The sequence below is a fragment of the Larus michahellis genome, chromosome 16 (genome assembly GCF_964199755.1).
Source record: "Larus michahellis chromosome 16, bLarMic1.1, whole genome shotgun sequence".
Classification (NCBI taxonomy): Eukaryota; Metazoa; Chordata; class Aves; order Charadriiformes; family Laridae; genus Larus; species Larus michahellis.
In genome coordinates, this window is record NC_133911.1 from 3,150,011 (window position 1) to 3,162,321 (window position 12,311).

General features: G+C 44.2%; 1 protein-coding gene across 3 annotated transcripts; it reads left to right on the forward strand.

Moving 5' to 3' along the window:
- The first annotated feature begins 746 nt into the window (after nucleotides 1-746).
- Nucleotides 747-11,692, forward strand: OTUD3 (OTU deubiquitinase 3). Of its 3 annotated transcripts, none has more exons than XR_012583938.1 (9): nucleotides 756-963; nucleotides 1,677-1,825; nucleotides 2,567-2,679; nucleotides 5,809-5,931; nucleotides 6,653-6,775; nucleotides 7,377-7,473; nucleotides 7,752-7,924; nucleotides 8,260-8,697; nucleotides 10,540-11,692. XR_012583938.1 is itself a non-coding variant. In XM_074560333.1 (9 exons), the coding sequence occupies exons 1-8, from the start codon at nucleotides 794-796 to the stop codon at nucleotides 8,434-8,436; spliced, it is 1,125 nt and encodes a 374-aa protein (XP_074416434.1). In that variant the 5' UTR covers nucleotides 759-793; the 3' UTR covers nucleotides 8,437-8,459; nucleotides 10,540-11,692. The 3 variants fall into 3 exon arrangements, 2 of the variants coding, with proteins under 2 accessions (XP_074416433.1, XP_074416434.1); XM_074560333.1 differs by having other exon boundaries at nucleotides 759-963; nucleotides 8,260-8,459; XM_074560332.1 differs by lacking the exon at nucleotides 10,540-11,692 and having other exon boundaries at nucleotides 747-963; nucleotides 8,260-8,904.
- Nucleotides 11,693-12,311: the final 619 nt, after the last annotated feature.

Below are 12,311 nucleotides of genomic sequence, written 5' to 3' on the forward strand. Positions count from 1 at the left end.
CTTTCCACCGTGTTTCAGTCAAGCGGGGGCTCCCTGCCCAGCTTTTATCGCTCGTTTTGGGTTAAAAATGGCTCTTTGATGACATTTTTTGCTGGGTGCCGAAGGACCTGCCCTGATTTTTACTCGGTTTTGTTGTTGGCGTCACGAGCGATGTTGGCTGGCCTGCATGCAGGTTGTACTTAATCGAATTGCATATTGCCCGTTAATGCTACTTGGGCTAATTACGGTTTCATTAATCATTTGCAGTTTGTGTACTCATCCTGTGTTCCTGCTTTTAGTGTGTTTGCATAAGAAAATGTGTCTCTATGGAATGATGCTTATGGAATCATTTATGACAGGAAATGGATATAAAGGAGCATCAGAGTGAGATCCTCCCTTGTCATAGGGCTTTGAGCACAATAATACCCGAAACACACGATCTGATGCAGGTGACGGTGCCCTGAGCTCCTCTCTGGTTCGGGACATTGTCACTCTGGACAAGAGGAACTTAAAAAAATATGCCACCGGTTGTCGTTTTGTCACTGTGCCGCCTTCTCCAGCTCCCTTCTGGGGTTCAGACTTTCCCCTGTGCTCAGGGGAACAGGAGGCGAAGGTTCGGCGTGTCCCACCTGCGACATTTAATGAATTGTGGCAGTTTCAGCCCCGTTCTCCTGCTGCCACCTCGCGGGTGCGCGGCGCCACCAGCGAGAGGCGCGGCGGGCGGGGGGGCAGAGCGGCGCCGCTCGGGCCGCTCTGGCGCCGCTCTCGATGGTAGCGCGGTCACGTGAGAGGTGCCGGTGGGCGCCCGGCGGGGATGTCCCGCAAACAGGCGGCCAAGGCCCGGCCGCCCGCCGGAGCCAGGAAGGGGCGGCGGAGCCGGCAGCCCACCGCAGGAACGGCTCCCGGCCCTGCATCCGGCGGCGGGGGCCTCGCCGGGCAGCTGCGGGCGCTCGGCCTCAAGCTGCGGGAGGTGCCCGGGGATGGGTGAGCACCGCGCCGGGTGTCCCCAGCACCCCCGGGGACGGTGCTTCCACGGGGGCCTCCTTCTCCAGGGGCTGAGGGCTTTCTCTTCCCCGGGTGTGGTGGGGAGCCGGTGTCCGTGGGGGTGAAGGCTTTCCCCTCGGGGTTGAGCAGGGCCAGTGCTCTGCAGGGATGAGGGCTTCCCCCCTGTACCCCACAGGGATCAGGGGGCTCCGCTGCGTAGTTGTGTGGGGCCTGTGTCCCCTGGAGCTGAGGGCTCTGCTAGTCAGGGAAACAGGGCTCCACTGGCCTGCTGAGTGGTAGGAAGGCCCGTAAGTATTGGGAGAAACGGGAATTAGACATGTCTGCTGAGAAACTGCTTGGTAGATCATTGGGTTGTCCTTTGCTGCATTATGTCATTTGTCTCAGTGTCAGTTTAAGACAGTTTGGCCCAGTGCTGTTAGCACCCTTGACTTACTCTGGTGGAGTGGGTGACCCATTCACTCAAAACCTCATGTTCCTACAAGCATTTCTTATTTCAGCAGCCGTTCAAAGCACAAGGAATAGGTACTACTTCACATTCATATCCTTGTTGAATTTACTGGGTAGAAAGAGCGCGGCTCTTTTCCTTTCCCATTAACACCCTATTCTTTCTGCTGCTATGCTAGTCGTTGGTTTAATGGTATATCTGTTAGCTGCCTTTCAGACACACTAACTTGCAGTTTCTCTTTTGGTAGCAATTGTTTGTTTCGGGCCCTGGGTGACCAGCTTGAGGGGCACTCGAGGAACCACCTCAGACATCGCCAGGAAACGGTGGATTACATAATAAAGCAGCGAGAGGATTTTGAGCCTTTTGTGGAGGATGATGTGCCCTTTGAGAAACACGGTATGGTCTCCACAGGACACTAATGGAAGGGTTATTGTGTAATGTGATTACATCTCATTAGAGCACCTTCATACTAATCAGTTCCTCCTCCCAAAACTGTGTCTGGGCTCCTCTGTAATTTTCAGAAACAGTGAGTTTACATTTCTCTCTGTTATGTTTCTGTAGAAAGATGAGCTATTAAACTTGTATTAAATTTTTCTTCGAAATTGTTTAGGAGAAACTTGGAAAGAGAGGCAAAAAAAGGCAACAAGCAAAAAATTGGTGTTTCCAAAAGGAACTTGCAAAAGTTGCATAGCTCACCTTGAAAACTGGTGGGTGTTGAGTGGGTTTCTTTTTCTCCTTGGCACTGGGTATTTCGTTGTAAACGGGGGGAAGATCCAAAGCAGAGACCAATATGGCCTTTGTTCTAACAGCTTTGAGGATGTGCCAAGTACCATGCAGGTGATGCATGAAAATGGTTTAGTTATTTAGTACATGGCACTCTTCCTTCCAAGCTAACACAGAGCTGACAGCCTTGCATAATCTAAGGGGTTACTGTGTTTTTTGGAGGTTTCTGTGGTCATTTAAGACACGTTAACTTGCTGCCAAATTCTTGCCTCAACAGTCACTATTTCACAGTTGTGATTTCCTTTCCAGAATATCTTGGGCTTGTGTTGAAATTTTGTTACTCACTATCCCTCCAGTGCTTTTGGAAGTGTCAGAAACTAGGTGTCCAACCCCTCTGAATGTTTTTTCCTTTAGTTACCAATTTGGCAAAGCCTGGTACCTTTGCTGGCAACGATGCTATTGTGGCCTTTGCAAGGAACAATCAAATGAATGTGGTTATTCATCAGCTTAATGCTCCGCTATGGCAGGTGAGAAACAAAAGTTCTATATTTTGGCCTGATTTTTAGCTGATGAATGCAAGTAGTGTTGAAACTTCCTAATCTATTAAAAGAGAGCAGTCAGTATCTGTAGTTAGCTGGGCACGGCATAGAGCTGTGCTTGCTTTTTCAGCCTTGAAGGAAAACACTCCAGATTTCAGCTAGGAGGAGAGGGAAAGAAAGAAAACAATGAATGCATGAAAAGATAAGTATATGGATACAGAAAAGCATGCTTCAATTTGTTTTATGCTACTAGTTTCATTGATACATTCCTCTCTCCTGAAGATTAGACTACATATGAGGTGACTTTTCTGATAGGAATTTAAGCCAGGATATAAGGAAGCCTGTACGATTAAGGTTTGAGAATATGGTAGAGCAGGGCAGTCCCTGCAGCGTGCTGGAATGAAGCTCCGTCAATTTTGTGCGGGATTTGGAATGAGAAGGTTACTAACAGTTGGAGTAATGAGGTCCTGGACTGGGCAGAAGAGGGAAGAAGCTGTAAAACCTTAAGGCGATGTTAAATCACCTTCTGGAAAGGACTGAATATGGTTTCCTCTGACAGCGGGGCACTGGAACAAGTAATCCGTCAGGTCTCTCCTGCTCTCTTCTTTGTTGCTTTTCTGTGGCAAGTCCGCACTGGAATGGGTCCACACTCAATCTCTGCCTGTTCATTGAGCAAGTGAGAACCTGTATCCAAGCCAGGATTCTTTCTGGCCCCAATTTACAGACAGAACCAATGAAGTATATACATTAAACAGGGCAATAAAGATAAAAAGACCAGATGAAAGCTGTCAGTGGTGTCTTAAATACATTTGAAACGGTGTCAGGTGGATTTCTGAACACAAGCAAGTTTAAACTCTTATTTATATGGCAGCCGTGGGCTGTAAGACAGCTAACCTACATATTTTAAAAAAAAAGTTTACCTGACAATTACACAAATGAGTGGGAATACTCAACTGCTTGACCTGCGAGAGCACACAGAGGTAACGACCCTGCAGGAGAGTTCATGGGGGTGCTGTTCATGTTCTCTTACTGTTCTGAACCGGATGCTGACCGCAGTGTGCGTAACTCTTATCGATATTTTGTATATCCTCTCGAAAACCTTAAACTCTTTCTCCCTATTCATTGACCTTTCCAGGGCTGTAAATACAGTTTGTGATGAGGTTCTGTTTTGCCTGAGTGTAGTCTTGTTAGTTAAAGGCTGTCTTAGGCCCTCGAGAATGGCTTAAGTAAAGAGAGCTGTTAATAGTTTAACGTAAGGAGTCTCTGACCCGCACAGAGGATACATCAGGGCGTCAAATAATGTGGGAGTCGCAACATGGTGACAATGTTAGCAAGTTGCTAGACTTGACTAACCCAGGACACCTTTTTTTTTTAATTTTCTATACATCTACATACTTTTTCACTCCCTCTCTCTGCTTTGGAGCCCCAGCAAAATTTTAGATTAGATGCCAGAGAGAACATTTCCAGAGAGGCAGATCAGCAAGATGCTTAAAGCAGATGGTGGGAATATCTCCTTTGGTCCCATCTCTAAAGCAGATGGTGAGTTTTCCTTTAATTTTAAGAGACTCATTTGTATATACTGCAGCTAAGCTGGAAAAATGTGAGCAGAAGTGAGTCGGGGCCTCCAGCTGTTTCTCAAGCTCTAGCCTAATCAAAAGCTCTTTGGAAGTAGGCATCTCTGCAGGGATTTTTTAGGGCTTTACCATTTTTGATAGTGACTGTAAATGTAGAGCTTCAGGTTAGCTTGAATGTGTAAGTTATTTTATTGGCATTTTGAATACCCACTTACCTTTTTTCAGCGGTTTTGCGATTTTTTTATCTGCAGCTATCTTTTAACTTACAGTTCCAATGTATTGTGGAAAGAGCACGCAAAAAGAGGCTTCCCTACTGAGAGCCAAATTGTCTAATTTTCAGAATAATCTTTCAAGAGCTTTGGGATTTGTTAAATACCTATTTAGGCTTTGGCAGTGGAGAAATGTTGAAAATAAATCTTACTGGGTTCCAACATGTTGAATAACTTAATAGGATAAAAGGCAGGAGTTAAGTATAACCAAGTGTTGAGTTGGAACTTAAGGGTGAACAAGTGCAAAGTAGATGAATGGAGAATATCTGTTGTGAAATTTGAAGTCATCAGTGCAACACAAACTGCAAATGTGGTTGAAAGGTGACTTGGTTCTGTAAGTTGGGATAACCTGATTCAAAGACGTAAAAGGATTGGGAAATTCTGGAGCCCTAAAGCAAGCATTTCTTGTCGTTTGCTTACTGACGTCTTCTCCAGGAAAGCTGTCAGATCTTTGAACTCTGACATGACAGGTAAGCAAAGGAGATCTGCAAATGCAGTGTAATTTTCTGCATTCCTTGCAAGAGTTGGAATGCTGTGTAGCTTTTAGCTAATGGTTTGAGACACTGATGATCAGGGTAGGAATTATTCTTGCATCAGTACAGATAATACTCAGAGTGGGAGCTTTCTACGGAAACTGCTCTACTTGGTGCTGACCAAGCAAAGGAACGTTTAGTTGTTAACAGTGCTCCTGAATGGAGTTAATACATTTTCATGGTTTGGCTTTATTTCTATTAGTCTTTCTTTTAAAAACAAAACATATCCACTTTGAATGCTAACTGTTAAAACAGCATCCTGTCCCAACTGCAGAACAGAATTTACTCTTGTGACTGTTTCCACTGTGGTCATAACTTTAACAGATTCTTTTTTTCCCTCGTGTTTGGGGGGAAGAAGGCATTGCATGCTGAATGGGAGCTGCCACTGAAATTGTGTCTCAGAAGATGATCAGAAAACTATTAGCTCCTGTGGAAAATTTAGAAAATAGTTTTGAGCTTTCCACTGAAATATTTTCATACTGTGTTTTGTTTATTACGATGTAACCGATCCAGTATTGCGTATCTGGGTTTCAAACATGATCCTTGAGGCGGGAGCTCTGTTGTTACTGTAGGCACATCTGGACTATTAGGTCAGCTCTTCCTGTTTAAAGATGCTTCAGTAGCTACGTACTTTGCTTCCGATCACAGTGTTTATCGTTGCTTCAAAAAAATAATACTTTGAAAAATACGATGCTGAATTTGATTCCAAATCCTCATTTGCAATTTATTTGTTTCGCTTAGATTCGGGGCACGGACAAAAACAATGTGAGGGAACTTCATATTGCGTATCGTTATGGAGAGCACTACGACAGTGTTAGGAGAATCAATGACGATTCTGAAGCTCCAGCGTATCTTCAGATGGAGGTTGGTTATGAGAGAATGACCTGAGTCAGCTGTGGGTGATAAATAACAGATGAATGTTACCAGTTGATTTCCTTTCTCATTTGCATTGAGATTGAGAAAAGAGTTTGGTCCCTGTGGCATGCTAGGGATAGAAAAGCCCCTAAGGTCATTGTAACTAGCACTGCCTGCTTTCTGGAAGTGTTTTGAGTTATGGGGCTGAAAATCAATCCTGAATCTTGATTCTGTGATACGGGCTGTAGATGTCTTGAAGCAACCCCATCTAAATTACATAGTCATGTGCCTTGAATGCAAAAACAAAGGGAAGGGAGGAAAAAGATGGAAATGCAACAGCTGGATACAACAGTACTCTTCGTATCTCACTCTTCTGTGTTAAGGAGTAAGCTGTGCTGTCCTTGAAGTTCTCTGCACACAACTGTATAACGTGTGGCATTGTAAAAAAAATCAATAATTTGCTTCAAAAGCCAGTGGTTGTTTACTGATATGTGTGATATTGTAGTGAGAGTTTGCTCAGTAGTGTACAAGTCATGGGAAACTGCATCAATGATGGTGAAAGTGACACAATTTCCAGGATGCTTTGACACGGGATATTTTCTGAGAAAAGTGTGCCGTAATAAGTAAATTTATTATCATGACAGATTTTTTTTTTTTTTTTTTTTTTACTGCATATGATGAAATTGCTGCATGTGCTTGTGTGATGTTCTGGGCTTTGCTTTTCTTGCAGATGCTTTGCAAAAATGATTCAAATGCGGAGAAAGTGAAGCCACAGAAGGGTGACTCTGAAGATGAGATTGAAGTTGAAATGGAAGATGCTGTACGAAAAGTGTGCAATGCAACTGGATGCTCAGTAAGTGTTGAGTAGCCTTTTTATGCTTAATGTTCAAAGCTTTTTGATACATGAAAGTAGCTTTGGGAAAAATTCTAAGTAGTATTCATCTTAGACAATTTCAGTACACAGCCACAAATCAGGATGCTTTTTTATCCGAGACCCAACCCTTAAATGCAGATGAAACACATACTTCCTGTGGGTACCTAATAATTTTTGAAGGTTTGTCTTGCGGTCTCTCAGAAAACTTACTTTGAAACAAATTCTGTAAAATTTTAAATCCTTTAAGGGTGTCTGTAGTTAGACATCCCAAATGATTCGATACTCTCTGAATCTTGGCTGCTGTTGCTGGATAGCCTGTGTGGTTCTTGCAGACTGCTGCTTGCGCTGTGCAGATGCATGGAACAGAAAAGAGCCAAGAGTTAAACAGCATATTCCTTTTTCCTTATATCTTCAGAATGTTAAGATTTTCTCCCTCACCTTTGTCAGAAATGGAATACAGGCTAATGGAAAGGTCATAAAAGCAGAGAGCAGCCCCCTCTCAGTGGTGCAGATGGTTGTTAAATGAATGTATGTCAGTGATTTGAACTCTCTTCACGATTCTTTCTCCTCTTGTGGACAGGACATTGATTTAGTAAGCCGGATTCTGGAAGTGGAAGACTACAATATAGAATCTGCAATATTTGCAGTTTTTCAAGTGAATGAAGTGGGAAGAATCAGTAAGTAAGAGTTTATCACCTGGTGCTTCAGAATAATGCTGTCTGATGTTAATGTTCACTGTAAACAGCAGTTCGATGGGGACAGGAGCAGTTGAAGCTTGCTGTTGGCTGTGCTGCCGCCTCAGCCTTTCTGTGCTCAGGAAGGTTGTTAGTGAGCGCGGATTCAATCCAGCTTCCAAAAATACCCGCCGTTCCAGAAATTCTGGAAGAAAGAATTGGCTGACACTGAGACAGCTTCTAGGTAGAGTATGCCTGAGGAAAACCTGTGTTGTTGGTAGGTACTGAGGAGCAGTGCGATCCCCAGAGCAAAGATCAGAAACCGTGTAGCAGAACCCCACAGGAAGAAAACGGAACTGGTTCAAGAACCTTTGGAAATCAGAGCTTGCATCAAGATGAAATAGAAAACAACAAAGGACAGGCTGAAGAGAATCGAGCTAGCAGAAACACAAAGGTATTTGAAGGGTGGTTTGGCAGAGACTTACACGTTCTTTAACGATTAGGGGAATGCTTAATCAGCAGCTATCTTCTCCTTTGAATTAAGAAGAGCTTCCGCTTACTGGATTTTGTTGCTGCTACAGCTGTGACTTCTCCGATACAAACATTTGTTAGTGACATGTGGCACTCTTCCCAAAATGACACAAAATAAAGTCCTGATAAGTCGTTTGGAATGAACATTCTCTGGCATCTGCTTTGATATCTGCTTGTCTCTTTTCCAGTGTATTATTTTTCCTCAACTGAGCAGAAAATGTATGTTTTCAACTTTGTGCTTTTGTCCTTCCCTTTCAGGTGTCTAAAAAACAAAAGAAGGAACAGCAGCGGCTAGAGAAGAAGAAGCGGCAGGAAGAAAGGCACCGACAAAAGGTCTTGGCCAACAAAAGTAACTGTGCAGATAGCAGCGGGAGAGAGACGGACTCAAACAACCATGTCACCTTGGTGAAGGCCATGGCAGCTCTAAACATATGACTGAATGTGTTCTAAGTGCTCTGGTGAGAAAAGCAAATAAAACTGATGAAGACCAAATTACCTTAAGTGAATTTCCAAGCACCCATTGTTGTCTTAAAATCTGTTTCTGCGGAGATCTCTAAGCACACATGAACTTCCTGTTTCTTCGGTTCTGGGGCGAACAATTATTCGGTAATTCTGCATCAACCTGTGTGCGAGAAGAGCTGTTTGAACTTAACAAAAAGTAGAGACTTGTTTGTATAATTTTGGAGTTAGATGAAGGTGAGAATCTTTTCTTCACACAGCAGTGTCAGATTTGCTTTGAGATCTCTTGATGTGCTTAGATTATTTTATTTTTTTTTGTGGCAACTTGTTACTTGGCTGTGCTTGGAGGAACTTTATTTTACCTTGCTGTCAGGGAAAGCTTAACAGTTCTCAACTCAGGAATGTTTTTTTCTATTTAAATTTAAATAAAGTAAGGGAACAGAATCCCAGAACCCTTTCCAAAGGAAAGTGTATCAAACACGACGTTCCTCTTTTCTTTCCCATGCACAAATGCAGTGATCAGTTTTAATCTAACTGGAACTGCTTGTGTTGCACTGGGATGTCTCAGAAGCGATTAATACATGAAGGGAGAATAGGATCACTGCATTCGTACTTGCTTTATGCTTAAGTTTGAGATTAGCTCATTTGCTAACTGTTGAGGCCTTCATAATAATACCAGTGGACTCGAGAGACCACGGAGCCGAATCATCCGATCTGGTGAAGCCTAATGAGGTAGTAAAATGTGACGCGAGCAGGCGTGAGACTTCTCTTGAGTGTTGTTACATGGACATCTGGAATCTCATCTCCTTTGCCAAACTCTGGAGGTTTTGGGCTACTCCAGAGCTTTAATCCAAGCCAGGAACTTGATGGTTGTTCATCTCCAAACGAAATTAGTATAGCCAAGGGATCAGGAGTCCTGGGAACAAGCTTCCAAGTAGCAGTGATCGTTAGGAACCCTGCCTACTTCACTCTTCATAAATCGAGCTTTTTCCAGGGTAGGATTTTTTCATCTTAAATTCCTCTTCAGTAAGGTCACCGAGTACCGTAGAACATAACAGCTTGAATCCTGTGATGCTTTCCACTATAGGACTGTGAATTTGGACTGAGGTGTAAGGACTGTGGGACTTGGCCCTCAATTTATGGCTTGCAGTATTTCAGCTTCACTCAGGTTTTTGGACCCGAGTCTGAAAACACTAAGCTTGAAGAAAGCACATGTGCGCTTGCACACACAATAGATAACAGGAGACACCTCATCAGCCAGGGCAGAGACAAAAATGTATTTGTTGGAAAGAAAGGAACATCGCTTTTGAAAAAATTCTATGCATTCTTTAAAAGCACAAAAGTATAAATGCTTTTTTTGACTGAACTGCCAAGATCTGAGCTAGTATTTCTTCATATGCTCTGCTACCATTTGTCAAGAGCATTTGGAGAATAAAAAGAAAGGAGCTCTGCTTTAAGTACTGCTGATGTAGGAGAGCAGGCTTTAAAGCTGGTGAACAAGTTCTTTTGGTTCCTGTAATGAGCCTGGTGGAAATAAAAAGTAATACAAAGCAGCTCTTGCTCTTTATGGTGGGACATAGTGTCTGGCAGGTGAAGCAGCGTATTAAGTGCTGCTCTGAGTGCCAGCAGCAGGTGTGAGTAACCGCTGTAGAGGGAAGTCTGAGTGGTATTTCCTAGGTAGGAAGAGCGTGGATGAGCCTTGAATTCATAGCACTATCGTTAAAGTGAAAAATGACTTTGATAAAATCCATTTTATGCCAGCCTTAGCCTGTTGTTAGCAATGTTGCTTCCTGGAATTATTTTTCCCCAAAACACTCACTTTTACATTAGCGGAAAGAATGGCAAATCAGAGCTTAACTGGGAGAAAGCGCAAGTCACCTCATGGGTGGGATGAGTTGAAGGCAGCGGGCATCGCAAGGTGGTTCAGGTAGATGTGTCACCTCTGTCTCGCCCAGCTGTATGTTGATTTGAAGGCTGGGTGGGTCCTGCAAGTTTGAAAAGGTAGTAGGAATTTGCAGTTGTATGCTGCGAATCAGATGTTTGATGTTAATGAATTGCTCTTTTGTCTTCCTGAGCCAGAGGTGATACGAGGACTGTTGTTGCTTCGAGCCTGGGGAGCTGTGAAGGGAGTTGTCCTGTATCCAGCTGAGCTGCTCCTGTAGGTGTAAAGGGCCCTGCGAAGCCGAACCTCATCCGTGGCCAGGATAAATGGACAGGCCTGCAACTCAGCTCATCTTGAGCAGCAGAGAGAGACTGACCTTCAGCTCATGGCCTCTGATATGTGGCTGAAAATGTTTGCATTTCCCACTGTAACACAATTAAAACAAACTCTTAACGTGCTGGGCTCCTAAGTATTGTTATACCAGTCAAATTGTCGTTATTTTTGCCAGGATAGCTTTGTTACCTACAAAAGCATTTTGTATCCAAAGATGTTAAAACTTTCATTTTATCTGTTGTAGATTTTTCTTTTAGCTATTGACATTTCCACCTGCCTTTACCGTGTGTGTTTTTCCTAGGGAAACTCTCGGGGAACTCACTTTTATGCGGAGAATTTGCCTTGTAAACAGGTGGTGGATTTTCCAGACGGGAGGAAGGGAGGCGAGAAACAAGAGACGAGAAAGACCATGATTCATAACTGATGTTTACTCTTTGGTGGAGCTAACTGTGCTTCATAACATGCGGTCATAGGAACACAAGCGCTGCACGTTCCCTTGGCGTTTGAGGAGGATTACTGTTTGTTACTAGCTGGAGGGTCACAAGTGGCAGAGGGCTAGGACTGCTGCTGGACCGTCAGCCTCTCCAAGGTGAGGGCATGGCAAGACAAGTAGAAAGCTGCTTTCCCTGCGTCCTACCTACCACCATCGTCTTCCCCGGCCTTATTTTTTCCAAATCCTGCCCCTGCAGGGTTTTGTCCCTAAGCATGGCTTGGCCTTACAACAGGGATTTTCTGCTTGTGCTACGCTGTTTCTGGTGTACCCTGTTCCTCCTTGTGTGTGTAACAACAGCTTCGCCTCATCTGCAGTGCCTGAAGGACAGAAGTCACATCATCTGTGGTATCCACATCTGCGGTGCTTGTGGATTCCTTCTCTTTTGGAGTCTGTTGAAACTACAGGAGAGTTTTCTTTCCCTTTCCCCCTCTGGACTCTCAGCAGGGCACCCGCTTCTGGTACCAAACCAAACCTCTGGTTTTGCATTCTGAGTGCAATAAAGGTGGCAAAGATGTGCCAGCTGAGCTGTGCGAGTGGAGTTGTGTGTACGGGGCGTGCTGTGGGTTAAAAAGCAAAACTTTCAGCTTAATTTAACGAGCCTGTACAACCCGGACCTTTCCTGGGGACTGGGGGGTGTTTGTTCACCTGCTGGCTTTCATGGGCTTTGGGAACCTTGCTGAAAGTGGGGGAAATTGGATCATTCTTCATGTTCGTATTCCAGCGTTGTATAAAACGGAGGTGCTTTATGCTCGTGTTGAGCTGTGCAGAGCGTTTGCAGGCACAAACCTTAGAGGGCAGCATCGGCTTCATCAACACCTGTCCCGAATCTCGCCTTTCATCCCAAAGCCCTTGAGTGGCACCAGAAAGTGAGTAAAAGGAGAAATTTGGGATTTATAAAGATAGCACACTTACTGTAGGAAGCGTGGGGGAAGGCGAAGAGTAGGGATGTTGCTTGTGATGAAATGCTTAATGGAGTCAGGCAGGAGCCCCCAATGCTGAAGGGAAACTCAAAGAAAATACCTTTAAAGCACCTTGATTTTTGGACCCCCCCCCCCACTCTGCAGGTGTGTGGAACATCTGTCCGGGTGTCATTAAAGCAGAGGTGCAGCTGGGCCTGGCTCGTTAGGGCTAATTGCAGATCCT